Source organism: Astyanax mexicanus, chromosome 15 (genome assembly GCF_023375975.1).
Source record: "Astyanax mexicanus isolate ESR-SI-001 chromosome 15, AstMex3_surface, whole genome shotgun sequence".
Taxonomy (NCBI): Eukaryota; Metazoa; Chordata; class Actinopteri; order Characiformes; family Acestrorhamphidae; genus Astyanax; species Astyanax mexicanus.
In genome coordinates, this window is record NC_064422.1 from 13,882,377 (window position 1) to 13,905,793 (window position 23,417).

Consider the following 23,417-nt stretch of genomic DNA (forward strand, 5'->3'; position numbering starts at 1 on the left):
AGCTGTAGGTGTGATATGCTGGTTTATGTCTCTGTAATGGATTTATAACATGTGGAGATGGAGTATTGATGGATGTTCAGGTTTCCTGTAAGATGGAAATTACATTTTTGTTTTGTTTTATTTTCTCATCAGTTGATCCAGTCAGCCAGCTGAGACCAGATATCAAACAGGAACACTATGAGTCTACAGAGCCGTGGCTTCTCATTGGAGGACAGAAGAGACCAATCAGCCACCTACAAACCATGGTAACCACTGCTACTTAATGGGCTTGTAATTTAGGATAGAGGATAAAGGGTAGAAGAGCGAGAGTTTCCTCTGTTGTACAGGATAAGTTGATCAGAGTTTTCAGCTTCAGAAACCACAAGTTAACAAACAGCTCCTCAGATAAGAGTATCTAAATACTTCAGAGTATTTAGGTTTGTATAACACTGTTTTTAAGTTTCTACATGATTCATTATGTGTTCCTTCATAATCTGATAGATCACTTCACTATTCTTTTACTATGTAAAAAAATCTTGGAAATTAAGAAAATGTCATGATATATTATAAATTATTCTGTTATTTAGCTTAATTTCTGTTGCCAAATATTTGGTTCATCCCTAATATTGGGTAAATATTGGGAATTGTAAATTATTTGATACTAAAATACAATAACTGCAGTTTTAATGTTGAGATTTATTAATGCTCTGGTCTCTGGTTGTAAATTTTAAATGTGGTAAATATTTTAACTTTATTTCTATAGAAAGGGAGGAAATGGAACGTCTGCTTCTATATATATAAACACAGTTTTAATTTTAATATCTGAAGATATTTAATAATCAGCTCTTTTCAGTTAAAGACTGGGAGATTATTTATACGCCAGGTGGCTTTAATTATGCTATCAACCAATCAGCTGCTCCGTCTTTAAGAGGCTGTTAACCTGTTATGAATGTAATGAGTTGTGTAATTGATGTATTTGGTTTGCAAATGTTGCTGAAAGTGGAGAAACAGCAGGAGACTAATGAGATTCTCACTTCTCTGCTTTTTTTTAATCTTTTTCATCTTAAGAAGATGATTTATTTTAATTTATTCTGAATTTAGAAAGAGATGCACAAAGTATAAAGTATAGAGTATGAGACAGTGGTGTCCCAAAAGTCATAAAGTGTTTATTCAGGGGAGAGCTTTGGAACGCCCACACCTGTACATGTTGTGAGGTGTTATCTTGTGAGTGAGGTTGAATTCTGTCAGCATGCTCATGGCAAGGTGAGGTGAATTATGGGAGTTGGAGTGAGGCCTGATAGTGAGCACCAGATGGAGTTAACATTCCTGGATCTACAGTAGTGTCCTGTGTACCAGAAATATGTCAAAGAATGCATTACCATCCACAGTGGACACCACAGTGTGTGGTAGTTATTGTGACCGGCAGTGTCTGGCTAGAATTATCCATGCGAACGCACCTGTCCCATGACATTTGTCATGTCAGTTCTAAATAATTGGTTAGAGGAGTTTAAAACCCCAGTATTGATCTGTGGAACTGTGTTCTCTAGAAAGATGATGAAGCTGCATACAGATGGGAATGATGGGAATGAAATCCTCACAGCAATTCTTTTCCAAACCCTAACCCAACCTTTTTCCCGGAGTATAAACTCTGTTTAATGTTCTTAATTTCCGTAGAAAGGATGAATGAACAGGAGTCCCAATACTTTTGTCCACATGTGGATATTTATCATGTATTTTCTGTAAGCAGATCGTTTTTCTCTGGTTTAGGGAAATCCTGCATCACTGGAGCTTCTGATTGAAGCAGAGGGAGAACAGCTGCAGCTCATCCTGCAGAAAAACGAGTGAGTTTCCCTTCATTCTCTCTCTCTCTCTCTCTCTCTCTCTCTCTCTCTCTCTCTTTGTGTATCTGTGTTTTTTTTTGGTATATAAATGGGTGTGTATAGATGAGTGTATTGCTGAGGACACACACCGTCCTCTTCACCTGCACACAGATGGAGCTTCACCTCTGTTGCTCGGTTTGGTTTTCTGGATCAAAACCTCGTAAAACCAGAATAAATCACAGAACCAGTTAAGGGTTTAGACTGGGTGTTGGAATCACAGAGGGATACAGTTTATTATGAAATGTTGGTCATGATAACAATGATATCACAATACTGTGATTATCTATAATACGTACTAAAGAGGATAAAATACTCTTAAATAAATAAATACCAGGAATTATGGATTTATTGGTGTCAGTTCAGTCTAACAATCAGTGTTCTTCACTGCAGGTTTACCCTTTTCATTTAATTATAGCGCCACCACTGAAGGGAGTTTTAGAGAGTTTAGAGACACATACCGATAAAGGAACGCAAATGAAAAAATATATATATATAATATTTAAATAATATTTTTATTTTGTTCCGCCATCTACTGAGGATGGAGGGGATTAGCAGCAGCATGTTTTAGATTAATTACAGAGCTTTATGTTGTTTGTGTGTAAAAGGATAGGAGTTATGGGTTTTATATGTTTGTTTAGATACATTAGATTTAGTTGTGGGTCATTATTCACCTTTAGTGTTTGGTTAGATGGTGATAAAAGTCTCCACAAGCAGAACTGCTGCTCTTTTGTTGGTCATTTACTCTCTATCATGTTCTAAATACAGTTTGTTTATTATTATGATTATATCCTGGCCTCGTAACTCCACCCCCAGTGCTGCTACAATGCTGAAGAATGCTGAAGGAATAAAGGATGATGTAGGAACATGGAACATGTGGGTTCCTTCATAGTTTTGATGTAGAAAATAATAAAATAAGAACATTAAACAGGTATTGAATAAAGCAGGACATGCTCTAATCGAGCAGATGAGTTTCAGCAGTTTATCTACACTAAAGATAAGGAGTCCGTATCTAAAGGTGGACATCAAGGCTTTACATTATCCCGTAATTCATGCATTTTCCTTTTTATCCTCACTGCAAATTGAACAGAGCTGAACCTGCTAAAGTCTCTCCACCACGTCCTTCAACTCTCCTCCATCTGCCTCCCAGATTTAAGAGGGACTTTTATAATGGAAGCAGCGTAACACACTTCACACTAACTGATATTCAGAGATACTGGAGAGCCTGGTTCTTTTCATTCTCTTCACTTGACCTGAAAAAGAGACAGATCTCTTCATGTCCTGCCTTTCATCTCCTGTATGAATCATTACTCTGAGATCTTCTTCTTCTTTTTCTCAGGATGTGATTTTCCTTTTCTCTGTTCAGTCAGAGGGGTTAATAAATGTGATTATAAAAGAGATTATAGAGTCTCTTGAGCTGAATCGGTTAATGTGATAAGAGTGATGTAGGATAAGTGATTTGATTTGGTGAAACTGTATATAAATATTATTGAGACGTGATGATTTTATTCTCCTTCTTTCTTTAGAAATTAATCCAACACTGTCCATCACTCTGTCAAATTTGCAAAAAAAAAAAAAAAAAAAACAACACACATTTTGTAGACCTGCTCCTTCCCCCATCACAGAGCACACTTTTAGTCACTTGATCACTTTACGTGACTGGAGTATCAGAATTATGTCTGGATTAGACCAAATCACATAAAAATGCAAATATAAACACACCCAAGACTCATTAAAACAAATCTAATCACTCAAACCACTTCAGTTATATTAGTGTAAACATAGCTGTCCCAATACAACCCAATGGACGGCGTGAGGCTCGTGAAGCTCGTTTGCTGTGTAGTGTAATTTACTGAGCGGTCAGAGAGGTCTGAAGCAGCAGAGTTAGAGAACAGGGTGGTTCTGGGTAATGAGATCAAACCCGGGTCATTATCAGACTCAGACAGCGGAACTGGAAACACCTCAGTTTAGTGATGTGAAATTATATTTGACAGAGAATAATGAGAAAGTTCTGTAATAATGTGAAGAGTGTGATTTTACTCATTAGAGACTGCTCACCTCATTCAGAAGCTCTGGATCCATTTTTCTCCAGGATGATCAGAACTGCAGTCAGTCAGATAAAACTCTGAGACTCTACAGATTTACTGAATACAGTCTCTACTCTCAGGATCTGGCAGACAGGAGACGAGGAGTGAGGATCTGATGATGAGTCTTTATTAAAGAGGGACAATCAAAAAGATCAGATTAAAACAAGAGTCAAAAATACAACAAATAGGATCAAGGAGGAAGGAGAATCAGTCGATACAGAAAAACAATGACTGAGACAAACAATCGTATACAATATAAAATAAAAAGATCATGCACTAAAATAAAAAATAAACAATGAAATGAACCACTTTGTCTGTCAGACGGAACCAGAGCAATACTCGGCAGGAATGCAGTGGGAAGGAGGTGTATGTAAAGTCAGGTGCATTTTGGGTAATAGACACTCTGGACACTTTAGAAAGTACATATATATATATATATATATATATATATATATATATATATATATATATATATATATATATATATATATATATATATATATATGCATGTTTATAAAGAATTCTGATTATTCTGATAGCTGCACCACGTGCATGTTGCTTTATTTATTAGTGCACTGGCTTTTTATCTGTTTGGGATCAATAACATTTACAACAGTCTGCTGGAGTTTACGGATAGTTGTTTGTTCTCAGACGGATTCAGGTGAGTCTGTTTGATTTTATCCTGTGAGAATAATGATAAATCTGATCTGTATTAAGCAGCTCCAGGTTACAGACACAGCATTACACCGGGGGTTTTATTGTTATGGCTGTATATTGTAGTTATACGTTGCATTTTGATTCTCAGAGCTGATGAGGAGTTTCTCTGGTCAGACTTGTTCGGCTGAGCTGAAGGAAACAGTCTGAGTGTTTGCTTCTCTTCAGAATTATTTTATCTGCAGATGTTTAGAGTTCAGTCGGGAAAAAACAGAAGAAGAAAGAGTTCATGCAAAAACGAAGAGAAACAGAAAAGCAGGTGATTCAGGGCCGTTTCCCATGGCAACACCAGTCCCTGTCAGGAGGGGGAGAGGGAGAGAGAGAGAGAGAGATAAAGATGGAGGGAGAGGGGGAAGAATATAGAGAGACAGATGAAGACAGCAGAGACTGGGGACAGTGATTATGTAAGATCCTCGGCCACGGTGGACAGAGAGGACATGTTATTATAAAAGTGAAGTGACATCCAGACATGTGTCTCTGTGTGTGTGTGCGTGTGTATTTGTGTGTGTGGCTGAGTGTGGGGGTCTAGTTTCAGCTGTTAACAACCTCAGCATTTCACCTGAGAGAGAAACTATATATATATATATATATATATATATATATATATAGAGAGAGAGAGAGAGAGAGAGAGAGAGGTAATGATCTCACCTGAGGTAGAGTATTAGAGTTATTTATATGTAAAGTATTTATTCTATAGTATTTCAGATATTTGTTTTGTTAGTCAAAGGTAAATTATTAATTATTCTTTATTAAACAAGAAAAAATACAGTAGGTTTTGCAGTTTTTCTGTTTTATTAATGTTTTTTATGAAGAGCATTTAAAGTCTGGATTTGTAGTTTATTGCTATTAAACACAGTTTATCCTGCTTTTGTTGGAGTAACTGTCTCTACTGTCCAGGGAAAACCATGTACTAGATTTTGGAACATTGCTGTGAGGATTTGAGTGTTAGTGAGGTCAGGATGTTGGATGATTAGTCTGTTTTTAGTATAGTAGTGTGTTTGACTGAATGTAATAGAAGGGAACAGAATTAAAGTATGAATAATTAATATCTTGTGAGATATTATAAAACTACATCAAATCAAACGGGATTAAAGAGGGTGATTTATCATTTTCTATGACCTGGGAAACCCTGACTGTATTATTTAGTGCTTGTGAGTGAATCCTATCAGTACATACACTTCAGCACTTTCTGTTCTAAACAGACTGGATCACACTGTAATGAAGTGTTTATCATTTATATTTCAGTTCTCAACACAGAAATGGTTCTTAATATTTTACATTTTAAATTGGTGGCAGATTGTGGTTGATGTTATATTGATGCCACTTTTCAATGGCAGTAAATTGCATACAGTACACAGTCCTCTTCTCTACATCTGCATCTAATCAAATTCCTTTTAATCTTCACATCCACATGTCCTACTTTCTTTCATTTCCTGCAAAAATATGCCAGAAATAATCCTAAACTAACACTCGAGCTCGTAGATATGGTGTTAGATGGTCATTAAGGAGAGCTCTCAGTGACAGCACTGCAAAAAATCACTTTAGTATTTTTAATTATTAATATTTTTCAACCCTTTTTTTAAAAATCAAAAGTGCCGCACCGTACAGATCTGCCCCAGTTCTGTATCAGAGGAACAGAAGAGACAGTGTGAGGCAGAGGGTCTGGTGTGGGGTGTGGTTTTGAACACTGTTTGCGTGGTGTTGTGTTCTATACCTGCCAGTCAGGGTTGTGGAAATGGGAATGGCGTTAGGCTGATCCAGAGGATAAAACCCACACAGGTTACTGTGACATACCGTATAATAATTACAGTTCTAATAAGAAATGACTCGCTGAAGCTCTGCTTTCTGTTCTTAAACTCCTTAATATCTGTTGATCCTGATCATCCTGTTACTATAGAAAATCTGTTCTTTTATATTTTATGTATTAATTCTGCATAAATGTACATCAAGCCTTATAATTAATATATACACAAATGATGGTAATTAATGTAATTAGTATTATTTGTATAAACTTGTTCAGTAAAGACTGTTTTTAGAAATATTAGAGTTTATCTGGAACAGTTTATTGTTTCTGCAGAGTTTCTGTGTTTATCTGTGAGTCGAGTTCTTCATCAGGAGTCTGAGAACATTCATCCAACATCATTAACCTGCTCTACTGATAACATCCCCCCCCCACCTCCTCCACCCACCTTCAACTCCTCCACCCACCTTTACCTCCTCCACCCCTAACAAACACCCAACAACCCTGCTCTACTGATAACATCTCCAACCACCTTCACCTCCTCCACCTCTAACTCTAGCTCCTCTACCTCCTCCATCTCCTCCACCCCAGACCCAGCTTTCCACCTCTCCACCTCTTCATTCCTCCTCCTCCTCACTCCTCCTCCTCACTGCTCCTCCTCCTCCTCCTATCTGCTCCTCCTTGTCCTCACTTCTCCTCACTCCTTCTCCTCCTCACCTCTCCTCCTCCTCCTATCTGCTCCTCACTTCTCCTCCTCCTTCTCCTCGAGACGCCGCTCTGTTTTTTACATTCCAATTATTTCCAGCTTAAAGCTCTAATTAATACAGCAGACCTTCCAGCATCTCTAATTAATTACACAGACCTGTTAACACCACCATCCCCCACTAACAAAATCCCCACCTCCAGGACACGGTGTGTGTGTGTGTGTGTGTGTGTGTGTGTGTATGAGAGTGTGTATGTGTGTGTGTGTGTGTCATTATAACTTTTAGTAAAATGTGTTTTGGGGGGGGGGTAGTGCACTATAGGACTCTGTGGGCGTGGCCTAAGCTTTTGTTCGTAATGGCTTTTTTAGTTTTTCCCCTTACATTACTTTTACTTTTATACTTTAAGTAGTTTTGAATACAGTACTATTTTTAAACACTTTTACTTAAAGAGTAAAAAGCTTGAGTTTATTCTTAAACTTCTACAGAAGTATTTTATTAAACTCTAGTATCTAAACTTTTAACTACAGAGTAATGAATGGAGATACTTTTCACACGTTTGATTCTTGCTGGACTGAACTGTTAGCAGGTCTGTTTTAGTGTAATAGTTCAGAGTATTGCTACAGTATCTGTGGTTTGGTTTCAGCGCTGTTTTCTCAGTATCTCCTCTTATTCCCTCTCTCTCTCTCTCTGTTCTGGTTTCAGTGGGGTTTAGTTGGTGTTGTTCCGTATGCAGTAATTTATGAACATGGCTCAGGTCTGGTCTGTATGAACAGAAACAGTAGAGCAGAGAGTGAGACCTGCTGCTGTTTTCTGCTCAGGCTCAGCGCTGGTCACCTGTCTGGCTCTCCTCTCAGGAAGTGATGGATTATGGGAGCGCGGGGCGACTCGCCCGGGTCTCTCTCACGCTGGAGGAAACAAGGAAGTGAAGGAGCTCCGGCGGATCATAAATTCAGCCTGTCTTCTCCTGCGAGCGTGGCGAGCATCACCGAACAGATCAGCTGATGAATTCACTCTGCTTTATTTCCCTTCCTTCTCCAGGAGCCTGGAAGTTAACGGAGTGTTCTGCTGAATTTTATCTGCAGGATCGTTTGTCTTCTGAACGTGAAACATGTTTCACATTAGGCTAAGTGATGCTGTGTGTCCTGAAGTGTGAGAACTCTGTAATTGCTGCTAGCTGGACCTGCAGGCAGATTTAAGTGTTTTTGTTGATATTTGGGTGTAAGATTTACGGGGTGTAACGGTGTGTGAATTCCACCCATATTCTCTCAGTACAGATGTTACAGTTTGGTTCATGCAGTCGTGTGGAGAATATGTGGGAGTGCTTGTGTGAAGATCGATGAGCGTAATGTTGAGCCATATTTCACAAATACTAGAAGTTCATATGGAGAAATCTGTAAGTAAGTTATCAACCTGCTACACCACACTTAGCTCCAGCTGACTGGCGTCTGTAAGTGATGATTCCTTTATATCATCCCTCCATCCTTCTTCTTTTCCACATCTTCCTGGTTAGGGCTATGGTGCTCTACAGCCTACATGCAATAAATTGACCCTCATGAACAGAGCTCCATCCACTGCAGGGCACCACAGTAAAACTGTTGTTAAAGAGGGAATTCATCCATACTGTGGAACTGATGGAGGCGGGAGGCAGCTGGAGAACCCAGAGGAAGCCACGCTGAGAAAAACACACAGATATTTTATTATCTTCCCTGGAAACAGCAAATATTGCATCAAATATCTGCATGATGAATCAAGTCTGTGTGAGTAGCTCTAAATACTGTAAGATTGTCTGAAAAAATGCCTAAAATGCAATTATAGTAAACTCTGTATCAACAAAAATATTTTAAATACTGAACACAGGTGTTTAATTCAGTCCTGGCTGTGCAGTCTCTCTGTATACACTCCAGCGTGGGACTGTAATAGAATAGAATATAATAGAATAGAATGTCACCACTGCAGTATGATAAAGATGAAGTGTCTGATCAGATAAAGCTATAGAGGTTTACATAAAACCACCAATACTCTACTGACTCTATAACTGCAGAGATCCACGACTGATGTTAGAGCTGGAGAAGGTTTTCTGTTGGTTTAGATTTCATATGCCTGTGTGATGTGTAGGTTGTGTGTTCTTATCCAGCCTCAGTTCTGGAGATGATTCAGTTTGACAGATTACAATAGTCCACAATAGGATATCCTTCAAGATCTCCTCAGGCAATCACTCAGTCCAGTCTTCAAGACTCTTAATCTCCTCTGTCTTCCACTGTTTCCTGTCCAGCAGTGCAGATTAAAGTCAGGGCTGTTAAAGATCCTCTCTGACCAGCAGAACCAACGAGACGCCGGGGTGGAAAATCTCAATCCTGAGGGTTTTAAACCCAGACTGCTCTTCATCATCTGCTGAAGATCCACCGTCAGATCAGCAGTCCGGAGGCTGGGGGGCAGGCTGGGGTGGGGGGGTGAATCACTGAAGCATTAGTTAAATCTGTTTCTGACAGGTTTTTGTGTTTGTATTCGTGTCTCTCTCTGTTCCACATCCTGTCCTCAGTCTCACACTCAGCCTGAACTCCACTCTCAGCACCCCCAGTTCTGCTGCTGGGTGGACGTCCGTCAGTCTGTCCCTCTCTGCTGATTCAGTGCCGGAGGACAGAGTTCTTCTCCAGCTCTTTTGAGGGGGAGCAGGACGGCGTCCAGAACCGACCCGAGCTGATTCAAAGAAAAGAGAAAAAAGAAAAGTCTTGTTTTGAGTCCAACTGACCAGAAAACCATTTCCCTCCCGCTGAAGAGACTGGCGTCTCTACTGAGGACATTTAATATCCAACACCAGAGCTCTGATTTTATCAGAGAGTAATTTCTTTCCCGTTTGTTCGTTAATTTCGGGAGAGTTGAGTTAAAGCAGCGTTGAGTTAAAGCAGGGTTGAGTTAAAGCAGGGTTGAGTTAAAGCAGGGTTGAGTTAAAGCAAAGGGTTGAGTTTAAGTAGGGGGTCGAGATGTTGAAAAAAATCGATGGCTCATCAATTAGAGAACAGGGAGATGAGCTGAGTTTCCACACCTTCCCCTGCTGATGGTCCACCAGGACCTTCTACTACAAACCAGATAACATGATCAACCCTCTCTCACTTTCTCTCTCTCCCTCTTTTTTCTTTTACTCTCTTACTTTTTTGCTTTCTCTTGTTCTCTTTAACTCTTGTCCCCTCACTATTTCTCCCTCTTTCTCTCATTTTCTTTTTATATTCTTTCTCTCTCATGTATAAAGAAGATATGTGGGCGTGGTCTGCGCTGTGGTTAGTTACCATTCCATCTTAAATGGTGCAACAGACCGAATAGACTGGAGCATTAAAGTTAAAACTAAAATATAAAATAAAATAAAAACTAATAAAAGCTGATTTCAGCTCCCAATCAGAGGAATTAAGGAATAATTAATTGCTGCATCACCTGCCCACCCCTTTCTGAATACATATGATAAGAAACCCTAAAGTTCACTAGTTAATCAGCAGCAGCAGCAGCAGGTAGGTTGCTGAGCTTTAGATCTCCACTGTTAAAACTTTATATATCAGTGTATCGGTTCTTGAAGGGTTTCCCATTTATTTCATTACAGGGAGAATTTCTCTTCTAACTCTTTTAACTCTGTTTTAAGGGTTTAAAGGATTACACTCTAAACACTCATGTGTTTATGATATTTAAACATTTTGATATCACAGCAGTGATATACACAATTTATTTATTTGTTTGTTTGTTTGTAGATATCTGCTTGTGTTCTGGTAAAATCACGTTAAAGGTTTATCTCTTAAGCTGATAATTCTCTCGTGTGAGTCTCTGAAGTGTGAGAGGACCTGGCTGCGGCTCCTGATCTCAGATCAGTCACAGTTCCAGAGGTTTTCAGGATCAGTCCTCTGATTGGTGTAAACAGGCGGTATAGAGTCGTCAGCAGAGCAGAGCGTCTGAGTGAGGAGCGGATAGTGAGCTGTGAGTCGGGAGGGAAATTTGTATTCCGTCTCTCTCTGGGTGAAAGAGGCAGCGAGGCAGGCGGGTTCTATTAAACAGAGAGCTGATCTCTTATTCATGCATTTGTTTCGCTTTAAGAAAAACAGGTTTGATTGTTTGAAGCTTCTCAGCCTCTCGTTATTCCAGAATAAAGCGTGTCGGAGTATAGATGCACTGGAGCGCTGAGCTCGATCCCTCCGCTTCTGCAGAATTTACACCTCAAAGCCTCACATTAAACTCACCTTTCCTGAAAAATCACCGTTTATTGAACATCTAAACTCCTGAAAGCAGATTAAATGCTGGGCTTAGTGAGAGCCGGAGCCTCACACCGCTTCCACAGATCCGTCTCCATCCTGAGCGTACTCTGGACTGATCTCACTGAGATTTATGGAGTTCCAGAGCAGAAGGTCACAGAAGACTTATCCTCATTTTAAGAGTTTTTATATGATAGATTAGCGGAGTGGATGAGTATCTGATGTTGTATCTACACAGTATAGTAATACTCTCTGAGTCTGAGCTTCTCTGTTTATAAATCGAGTTAGTCTGTTGTGTCTGAATGAAGCGAGATACACTCTTCATCCAGTTCATTCTCAAAGTCACGCTTTCAGTTTTACACAAATAGGAAAAAAGTAGGGATGCACTGCAGTGGGAATTCTGGGCCGATGTTGATGTACATTAACTAAAGTAAGAGACCATTTAAAAATGATGGGTTTCTTTGATTTTACAAAATTAAAAACCTCTGGAATATAATCAAGAGGAATCACAAACCATCAAACCATCAAACTGAACTGCTTGAATTTTTGCACCAGGAGTAAAGCAGCATAAAGTTATCCAAAAGCAGTGTGTAAGACTGGTGGAGGAGAACATGATGCCAAGATGCATGAAAAAAATCTGTGATTAAAAATCTGGAATATTCCACCAAATATTAGGGGTGTCACGATCTCGATATTTTATCGAAATCGAATCGAAATGAGGTCACGATCTCGAGTATCGAAGTCAAAAAGAGGATCGACGATCCCTCCCGCGCGCGCTACGCAAATAGCGCAGCGCGCTACGCAAATGGCGCGGCACCAACACAGCGCATCCTATTCATTTAAATAGAGATAGCCACTGCATGAGCGCAGTCGGCGGGAGTGTGATCACTGTTTTTATCTGTCCAACGGGGGAGGGGGGGGCGAGGGGAGGGCGCGCAGGTTTTGTATCTGTATCTAACGGAGGGGTGGGTGCGCGCAGGTGAGAGCGTGTGAACTCGCTGAAATGCGTGTGTCAGTGTGACTTGAGAACACTGACTATAGATCACAGTGAGGTGGATTAAAAATCTTAAACTTATAATTGACTACACCTGTTGCTTTCCATTGAATTAAAAAAACATCTTTCTCTCAGATAAAGTAAACACAAGCGTGTTTCTGACTAAAATAAAAGCTTTTCAGGAGAGATATAAGTTATGTGTAAATATTTATAAGACAATACCCACATCACTTATCTAACCAGCCTGTACTGATTTCTGCCCCCCAATAATGCTTTCAATAACCTCTTGTAACCCCTGGGAGCCAGGGGTTACACTCTAATAGCCTTTAATAGTCTTCAGTAGCCTTTAAAAGACTTACCTGGCGGCCGTGTCCACTAAACTCCGTAGTTATAAACATCCTGAGGTTAGCAGCGCGCTAACTGACCTGTTTCTAATGTAATCCGAGCAGTGACTGCGTGTCGGCTGTTCTAACCTGCTGCTGTTAGCTGCTTGGGCTGAAAGATGAACTGTAGTGAGCTGTATTATCCGGTTAGTGGGGTTAAAACCTTTATTTGTTTACAGAAACAGTAAAAACGGACTGGCTGAGCTCTGTAGCCCGTGGCTGGGCTGTACTGAAGTAGTGACTGAGTGAAGAGAGCGGGGCTTGTGCTGCTGCAGCTCCGACTAGTGGTTGGATGAAGAACTGCAGCTTCATGTAATGAGCAGTTTCACCAGCCATCCACACACAGCTCTGATAAACTGCTTGTTTTAATAGTGCACACTGTTGCTACCAAAAAAAGTCACTAGATGGCATTACCATATATATCTTAATAAATAATAATAATAATATTTATAATATTTATAATAATAATAATAATAATAATAATAATAATAATAAATATATTATTTAAATTTTATGAGGCATAAAATAATAACAAGAAAAAAAAACAAGAAAATCGAGAATCGAATCGAATCGTGACCCTCAAATCGAAAATGAAATCGAATCGAGGATTTAGAGAATCGTGACACCCCTACCAAATATTGATTTCTGAACTCTTAAAACCTTATGAATATACTTTTATATTCAATAATATTCTTTAAATTATTTGAGGCCTGAAAGACAATTTAATGATGTGGAGGTCTGGACTCCTGATGTATCTGCTGAAATATGAATAACTAGTAATAATAGTTTTTTTACTGGCAATTAAATAAATGAATTAGTTTTCTGCACAGTGTGGCAGTTCCTCAGGCAGTGATTAAGGTTATTCTGGGGCTACACAGTGTTTTAAATGTAGATTTTTTATTGACTGCAGTTCACACTGTGCTGGACTCCGTGTCCTCCACCTTCATTACAGAGTTTGGGATATTCCTGGATTTCATTGGCAGATGTCAGAGATGGCGTCCCCCCCGTCTTTCTGCAGGAGCCGCGACTTTCAGTCCACCTTAATAACCCTCACACAGCCCCTACAGTGTTCCCTCACCAGCCACAACATTAAAACCACTGACAGCTGAAAAACATTGATTATCGTGTCTCTGTGGCAGCTGCCATGAGCCGGGTGTGTTAGAGAGCTCAGCCTGTGAACAGTCTGTTCCAGCAGAGACAAGCTGAAGCAGAAATGAGACACTTTAACATGAACTGTATTCATTATGATGATATGATGAGTGGATCAGAACATCTCCTGTCCTGTGGGATCTTTTCAATATTCTACACTCAGATCCATTAAACGGTTAAACTGGTTTAAATTTAGAGCTGAAGTGAAGTAATTCTGTTCACATCTGGTGTTTGATGTTAATGACTGAACTCTGATCTGAATGAGTTCAGGTCTAATCTGCTGTCAGAACTGGGTCAGTACAGCAACCAGGCCTGTCCACACACACACACATGCGGGAGAGAGTGGTAACACCATGGGCCAAAGTAAAGAGGCGAGAGGAAGTTCCCGCTGGCTGGACGGGGGGGAGGGGCTGATGTTGGGCTGTGAGGGAATCCGTCTGATTGGCTGATTCTCTGTGTGATTATTTATATTAGATTATAATGTGACAGTGATTGTTGGCAGGCACTGAAAACACTCCAGATCCTTTTATCAGCCTGAGTTTATTAAATGCTCTGTGGGTCGTTTTCATTCTTTAATCAGAGTGTAAAAATCAGACGTTAGCAGCTGTTAGCCGAGCTCGCGGAGGATTGGTGCTGATTGGTGAGAAAGTGATCTTGGGATTGTTGAGATGTGATCTGAGAGCAGCGGAGGAAGACGCTGGCATGATGCGCGGGGTAACGGCTTCCACATGAGGAGAATGACATCAGCGTTCAGAGAGCCAGAGACAGCCAATAAAATCAACCTGAGAACAACCCTGATCCCTGTGTGTGTGTGTGTGTGTGTGTGTGTGTGTGTGATGTAGTGGTAAAGGCATGGTAATAGTGAACAGGAAGTGTGACTGCGGCTCGGTGGTTTCATCAGCAGCTCCAGATGTCTGCAGTCTGATTGGTTGGTGTGGAACTCCTGCCTGATATTGAGTAGGTCTCTTTCTCTGCCAAAACTGGTCTGAACATTAACAGGATGGACTCAGCAACACTTCCACTCAATACCTGAAAGTGTTCTGTGTTATTCGGCTCCAGTAAGTTTTCAGCAGATCTTTTAAGTCCTGTAATTTGAGATGTGGAACCTCTGTTACAGATCTATTAAATTAACCTGATTTAAGTCTTTTTCCCAGCTCCACTTTAGCTGTTGTGTTTGTTTAAGTGTTTTAGATTTGATTTGTATTTTCTTTACAAGAGTAGTTCCATCAGCCAAATTGTAGACACAAAAATAGAAGATAAAAAAATTACATTTAGATAAGTGCTATAAGAATTTGATACAGAACAGACCTCATCACATCTAGAGCCTTGTGGATCCTGTCGGGTGGAGCCGACTTATTCTCTTGGCCATAAAAGCTGTGACCCATGTTCTAGTCTGCTGTCAGGGGGAGAGTTTCTTGGCCAGTGTGTCACTGGTGAATATTGTGTTTTGCAGTATTTGGTTTCTGGAGTTTCTCAGAATTCATACTGGTGTTTCCTTTGAGATTTTGACTGATCCAATTCTTCATGCATGAGACAAAACTAATAAAAAAACAAATTAAAATTCAATTTTAGTTTTTTTAATCATGTTCCTTTCATATCAAAATAAATATTATTAAAATGGAAAATGTTTTTCTTTTGTGAAATATAGTGATTGAAAGTATTAGCATTACACCTAGCATTACACACTAAAACTAATTAAGAGTATAATAACTGTTATCTTATTTCTGAGTGTGTTTCCAGTATGATTGCTCAGTTCTCCTCTTCACTCTTCCTTTAGAACTTTTTGATTGGTTCTTCACTCAGGCCAGTATCTCCTCACCTCTCACCGCCTGTCAGACCTTTACTCTTTAGAGCTCATCACTCTGTTATTCAGCTCATCCACAAGTTTCATATCCTCAAAATGGGTTTCCATCTTCTTTTATCATCTTCTGCTCTGACCCGGCTCGTCTGAGAGGAGGTGATGGGAGGATGTCTGACCTGTGAGAGATAGAGATTATACCCCCGGCTCTTCAGTCTGAATGGAATTGCTGTTTTTGAAAAGAAGTTTCTCTCTGTTCTGTGGAGGAGATCTGCTGAGGGTCTGAGAGAGACGTCGCCGGGTGGATATATCTCTCTCTGTGTTTATGTGTCTCACGTCTGGCAGGCAGACAGCAGGGTGATGTATCCGGGAGGACAGACGTCCCCTGAGATTATCAGAGACCTCCTGCTCTCATTCTGACATCGCCACCAAGCAGCGACCCAAACACAGACGTATCAGTCCAGAGGAATCAGAGAGACGGAGGATAAACGAGTCTAAAGCGTCAGTCAGAGGAGAGCAGACCTTCATGCAGCTCAGCTGGAGAGATATCGTCCCCCAGAAGATCTAGCAGATTAACAGAGTCTCTAACAGACTGAGGAAGAGTTCTGTTATATTTCTTATAAGACTTTATGAACAGTAATTATAGACGCTGTGTTTCAGCAGGGATGTGTTCGGGTGGTCTGATGGTAAAGCAGTGGTTATATATTGTTTTATACTATTATAATATTTAATATGTGTAATTAATGAGTGGATAAAAGTAATGATTATATCACGCTGGGATAAGACAGATTTGTTAAGGTTCTTAGTTTTGATATATAACATTATAAGATCTGGTAGTAACGGACTGTTTCACAGAGCTGTAGGAACAGGATCTGATAACAGCTCGTTCCAGAAGCTCCTGTAGAATAATGGTATTGTCGGCTGGTCTGATGGTAATGCAGTATTTATAATGCTTTATAAACATGACTTTAGTTCATTTAGAGCTGAAGTTCAGAGCTGTTCTACAGTGTCGTGTATCGACTGGTCTGGTTGTATTTGTCTGTAATTCTCAGTGAGCAGAATTTGATTATAATTCTTTAACAGTAGAATCTCTTGAGGAACAGTGGCGTGTCTGGGGGTCGGGGGATCGGGTGGTTTGGGTGGTAATGCGGTTATTTACTGGGCTGTATGAACATTACTTGGTTTATAATCCATCATATATATATATATATATATCCATCTCAAACAATTCATCCATCTCTCTCTTACTGGGAGATCTTTCTCAGACTGGTGCTGTAATTCCTCACACTGGTTTCTGCTGGTGATTCAAACACTTATTACATTTCATTAAAAATCTCTTTACTATAGTATTTATTTGAGACACACAGGCCTGATATAAGTATCGGGACACTCATAACTGTTAACTCTGAAATTAAAGTGATTAAAATGAGTTTTTACTACACTGTAAAAAAAAAAACACCGTAAAATTTACGGTAAAATACTGGCAGCTGTGGTTGCCAGAATTTTACCGTAAAATAAACAGTTGCCAAGAATTATACTGTAATATCTTTTACATGGCAACCGTTTATTTTACGGTAAAATTCTGGCAACCACAGCTGCCAGTATTTCACCGTAAAATAAACAGTTGTAAATGTATAAGATATTACAGTTTAATTCTTTTCAACAGTAAATTTCACATTCATAAACCGTTTTGTTTACAGTATATTCTTGTAAAAAAAAGTATATTACATTGTAAAAAGCCTACTGTAAAAAAAATTCTTGTCAAATTTACGGTGAAAAATTGGCAGCTGTGGTTGCCATTTTTTACCGTAAAAAATACAGTGATATTGTATATGGCTTTACAGTAAGGTATTTTAACACTTGTAAAAACAACAGTTTGAAAATGTACCAATAAAGAGGAGTTACTGTTAAAATAACGGTGAAATTGTGTATAAACTCATGGTATAGCTGAACAATTCACAACGTAACCCTGTTGCTTTTTAAGTGAAAAACTATCCATTCCACAGCATTTATTGTCCTATTTTATGGTCAATTTTTGTTAAAACACTTGGTATGTGGTTGTGCAATAATTTTGATTCTCGCTGTAAACGTGTGTTGTTAATAACATACAGTTTTAAACAGCATGATCTTTATCAAAATCATTTCATTAACTGGACTACTGCTCACTTACAGCACAGAGATGTGCTCGGAGAGTAAAATCACTTATATACTCATAGTGTAAAACCCAGCCAGGTGGATAAAACCGCTATGAAACTACATCATGGTGACTTCTCTAAACTAAACATCTAATTAACATAACCACGCCCCATAGACAGCTGCGTTACATCCCATTCAGACCCTGCGGATATCAATAAAATCCAGGAGCAAACAAACTCATTATATACAATGCCCTAATAATATCCTTCTCCTTCAATGTAATATACTTTTTTTCACAAGAATATACTGTAAACAAAACGGTTTATGAATGTGAAATTTACTGTTGACAAGAATTAAACTGTAATATCTTATACATTTGCAACTGTTTATTTTACGGTGAAATACTGGCAGCTGTGGTTGCCAGAATTTTACTGTAAAATAAACGGTTGCCATGTAGAAGATATTACAGTACAATTCTTGGCAACCGTTTATTTTACGGTGAAATTCTGGCAACCACAGCTGCCAGTATTTTACCGTAAATTTTACATTTTTTTCTCAGTGATTATACAGTAATATGCTGTTTTTAATATTACAATCTATTACCATTGCCATGTCAGTTTTTTAATTTATGGTAATTCAATGTTTATTCTACAACAATAAGCTAGTTCTTGCTTTACGGTTTATTTCTGTTGCCATTTCACAGTTTTTCACTGTAATTTTCACAGACATTTTTTACAGTATTCAATGGTGAAAAGAATATTATTCATGACAAATAAATGTAGAAATTACAGTTTTAGCCGTTATCCAAATAATATGGAAATGTATTAATGGCTTGTGTATTTAACAGTAAAAAAAAATATTAATCACAAAAAATGAATGTAGAAATTACGGTTTTGCCTGTTGAGTAAAAATACGGAAATGTAATAATGGCTTGTATATTTAACAGTAAAAACATGTATTATTCACAAAACATGAATGTAGAAAATACAGTTTTGCTTGTTTAATAAAAATACAGAAATGTAATACTTGCTTGTATATTTTACAGTAAAAACATGTATTATTCACAAAAAATGAATGTAGAAATTACGGTTTTGGCTGTTATCCAAATAATACGGAAATGCAATAATGGCTTGTATATTTAACAAAGAAAAAATGTATTATTCACAAAAAAATAATGTAGAAATTACGGTTTTACCAGTTATCCAAAAATACGGAAAATTTCTGTTATAAACACAATGCAAGAGAATTTTACATTGAAATAATGTATTTTTTCCAGAGAAAATGTGTAAAAATTAGTGTATTGGATGATATATGAATTTACGGTATTTTGTTGTTACCGAAACAGTATTTAGCCTTTTTAGCGTTTACAGTCTTTTACTGTCATGGTTTGACAGTTTTTCACCGTAAATTCTATGGACATTTTTTACAGTGTACTTTTGTTGGAGTAACTGTCTCTACTGTCCAGGGAAGATTTTCAGTCGCACTTTATAATAAATGTCTCTAATCGCTGTGTAGTTAATAAATATATATTAATAATTAATATCTATTAATAATTAATAATAGCTGTTGTTGGCACACACTGAGACTGAGCCTCCTCACAACAGTCGGGCACATCTACCCACCAAGATTCATTTCTGTTTCTGTGTCTTATTGTTTTGGGAGTGAGTTTATTATTGTTTAAATTAAGTTTGACTTTGTGGAAAAGTTTAGAGTTAATGGTTTTAACAGAGTTCGTTTGTTAAAACTAAAGGATTGAAAGTCACTCTCAGCTAAACCTGGAACTTTTAGTTGCTTTCCTCGTATATTTTCCTGTCGTTTGGATGAATTGGAGGCGTTACATCTCGTGTTCTCATTAGCTATAGAAGCCACGCTGTCTTATACATCCATCTCACCCTTCTCTCGTTAATAACTGCACCATATGTAGCCTCTAATTTCAATTAGCTGGCCATTGTTTCCCAGTTATCAATCACCGGGACTCTATAATTGGTGCAGTGTGTGCTTTGCCAGTGTGATTTGTCACTTGCACATTACCCTTGATGGAACTTTATTGATTTCTTTTGGACCCGGCTGCCCCTCAGGCATCAATCTGCAGGGAGACAGTCACCATGGTAATGGTAACGGGTGGTCCGTAATGGAGATCCTGAATGACCGGTCTGCCTCTCAATTATCGTCTGGAGGGATTCTGAGAACAAATAGAGGTTTATTATTATATGGAGGAACCGAGTTTCCGCAGCAGCACCCTGCCCTCAGGTAGCTATCCCACAAACCAGACATCACTCAGGCCATTTGCATACACTGTACCAACACCCCGGATGCCAGGTATCATATAGAAATTGGCCCACGCTGTAATTCTGCATGGTTTATGCTGATTCTCAGTCGACTCTGAGATACATCAGTTCAGCTCGACTATTTTTATGTTATATCTGAGATTATTTCAGTACTATCTCCTCCATTCACACACCTGTCACTCAAACAAAACCTCCTCCTACACCTGAAAAATCCTCTCGGCTGGTGCAGAAAGAAGTCCCGTTCTGTCTTTTGTCTCTGTGTTCTTTTTTGTTCTGCTGTTTGATTGAACAGAGACGGGTCGGCCTGGACGAGTCCCTCGCTTAGCTCACTGTTGGAAGCCGGACGTGCTTGTAAATAAAATTACGACCCGGCTGCTCTGCTTTGTTTCTCTGCTGTATTCATTCTGCCCTCATTGGCGTTGGATTTGTATAAATCAGACTGCGGCGCTCTGCTGTGTTTGTAGCTCTGGATTTTCAATATAAAACATTGAGTCTGGCTGAAATAAGAAGCTGAATTTATCACTCTTCATTAAAGAAGACTATAAAGCTTTGTTTAAAAACAAAAAGCCGAACAACTCACTGAATTGTTCTTTTAAATGTGAGTTTCCAATTGTTTCCAAACTCCGGTTCAGGAGAAGCAGAATGGATTTGTCTCTAAATACAAATGAACTCATTTTTCATTTTACACCATATTAACCATTTAAAAACAGGCTGGAGCTGCAGCGCTAACTCTCACACTTTAACCTTCAGACAGACGGCTACTGTTTACCCTGCAGAACTGTCTCACTCAGAACCACCAGCTCCTGCTGTTCACTGGTTCTGGATGATATAAACTGGTTCTGAATCGTAAAGTGTAATTTTATCCAGCATTCAGTGCTGTATCTTTATAACTAAGGCTGTATCTCTGTAAAAAAATTAGTCCTTTGAGTTTTAGAGCTGTAAAACTGACTGTGGGGTGCAGCAAGTAAGCGTTCTCTGCTGCAGTGCTGTTAGCCAATCGGAGGCGATATATTTGCATATATGAATATTCATGAGAAAGAGCCAAATCCTGTCTTTCTTCAGAGACACTAATTCAGTGAACTAAAGCAGGGCTAAACAGAAACACCAGAGCACACAGCTTCATTCATACTAGAGACACAACTATACATTTTAAAATGAATAAAAAATGATGGAATGAGATCTTTAAGTGAAACGGCTCTGACCATCAACTGAGACTAAATTAATGACGGTTTAAGTCAAAATCAAATAATTTAGGCTTTAAGCTTTCATAATTCTGCTCTGGATTCTTTTCAGAAATAAACACTACTGTTCGTTTTTGTTGTTTTTGTTTTTGTTGTTTTGTTTTGCTTGCGTTCTCATCTCCAGTGATGAATAAATTTATTGCATTGTCTTTAGGCTCCTCCCTCGGTTAGAAATGATGAAAAGTAGAATTTAAGTTTCCTCCACTTTTCTCTGCCTTTCAGACGTCTCCTCTGTTTGCTCCTGCTGTGGAGTTTTTGCTGATGCATAATTCATAAATGCAGAATAAAGAGCTCATAAAATATTGCAGTTGTCTGAGTGCAGACAGTCTCTGATTTGTCATGTTTAACCTGAGCGTTTCAGCTGGTCCTGATCAGGAGGTTGTGTGGCACTAATGATCTGTGAGACAGAAGGAAGATCAATGTTTATTGATTAAGCTGATTAATAATAATGATAATGAACACATCGCGTCAGCGCCGTTCAGACCATCATTAATACAGGATATTTCAGGATATCATTTTATTAGAAGATTAATTATGGAGCTGTTGATGATAAACAAGATTTATAAAAACAAAAAAAAATGTATGCTATATATTTTCATAATAAGTTTGGGCAAACTTGCCTCAATGTCATTATGTTGTAATTTTCACAATTGTTTATTGAGAAGAGTAAACAGCATCAGATCCGAATCAAATATAAAAACTGAGATTTTGGAAAATACTGCTGCACAATTCTTTTATAAAACATATTTAATGTGGCTGTGAAAAAACCTGAACAATGTTTTTCACACGTTTCCAAACATCAGGCCTGCAGCATCTCACCAGCTGTAATTAGAAACTATGAGCTGCGTCTAATTTCTAAACTTTATAATTGTATAACTCTCGTGCAGCTGCTTAAAGGGGATGAAAAGTATCTTTGAAGAAAGTAATTCACACCCATAAAGTAAAAGAAGACAATAAGAAGTATGTTATTTAATAAAAGGAAGATCAGAAGAAGTGTGAAGGTCAAGATGAGCTCTGGAGAACTGAGGAGAGAAACTGACTGACTGAAGACTCCTGATAAAATGCAGAAAAAAGTCAGAATCTGTCAGCGGGGTTGTACTACCTTTATTTTAAAAATGGTAATGTATTACTTTACAGGATTTTTTGTTTGTTTAAAGGACCTAAAAAATCATTTTTGTAGGAACATTTATAATATGTTTTACTTTGGTGAGCACAAGATTACTACACGATTCCTTATGTGTTGCTTATACTGTCTTAAAGACAGTATTTATTTAAAATTCAGGAAAATATAAAAATAAAAACACTGAATGAGAAGGTGTGTCCAAACTTTTGATTTGTAGTGTAAATACACAGTTCTTTGTAGGCCAGTTCACCTGATCTTATCATCGTCATGTTTTTGGATAGAAACTGAGTTTACCTGTAGACCCGAGGAGAACAAGGAAACTCCACTCATATGAGGATTTGAACCCAGAATCCCGGATTAGAGAAACCACTGTACCGCTCGCTGTGCTCTGCTGTGCTTTAGGATTAGATAAGAATATTGTATTTTATATTGTAGCTTTCTAGCGAGTGTTTGTTGGTTTGTTGGTTTGTTGGTTTTGAATCTCTCTTCTCTCTGGATGAGGAGAATCTCCAGCGGTGAGATGAGCAGAATACTGAACTCTTTATCTTTGACTCAGACTCACCCTGAGGAAACAGCAGGAGCTGAAGATCCGCCTCTGTCTGCACTGATCTCCTGCTGAGTCCAGCGAGAGCGAGACTCTATCAGCTCTTCTCCAGGTTTAAAGTCCCGTCAGTGAGGACTGTTCATCATCCTGATCTCTGCAGTTTCCATAAACCTTCATTAAACAGATTTCTGTTTTCTCTTGTTAAGAAGAAAAGCTTCTCTTCATCTAAAGAGCTTCTGATAATCGATCGAGTTTCTGTCATCATTAACTCAGAGATCTGATCAGCTATTTGTCTCCATGCAGCTGAATTCCTCCATGTTTCAGCTGAAGTCTGGTTGTCCGTGTGAACTGGTGTCTCGGGTTACAGGAAGCCTCGTCTGAGCTGATTGATTAATCTGCCGCGTTCATCGATCGATCGCTCTAATTGCCT

At 38.7% G+C, this 23,417-nt stretch overlaps 1 protein-coding gene across 3 annotated transcripts in view; it reads left to right on the forward strand.

Annotated features, from left to right (window-relative positions):
- The window catches only part of LOC103040611 (disintegrin and metalloproteinase domain-containing protein 12), a 75,192-nt gene that overhangs the window by 14,595 nt on the left and 37,180 nt on the right, over positions 1-23,417 (forward strand). For all 3 annotated transcript variants that reach the window (XM_049464383.1, XM_049464382.1, XM_049464384.1), the window contains exons 2-3: positions 133-245; positions 1,747-1,820. In XM_049464383.1, coding sequence (XP_049320340.1) covers positions 133-245; positions 1,747-1,820 — 187 coding nt within the window. The remainder of the gene's footprint in view (positions 1-132; positions 246-1,746; positions 1,821-23,417) is intronic.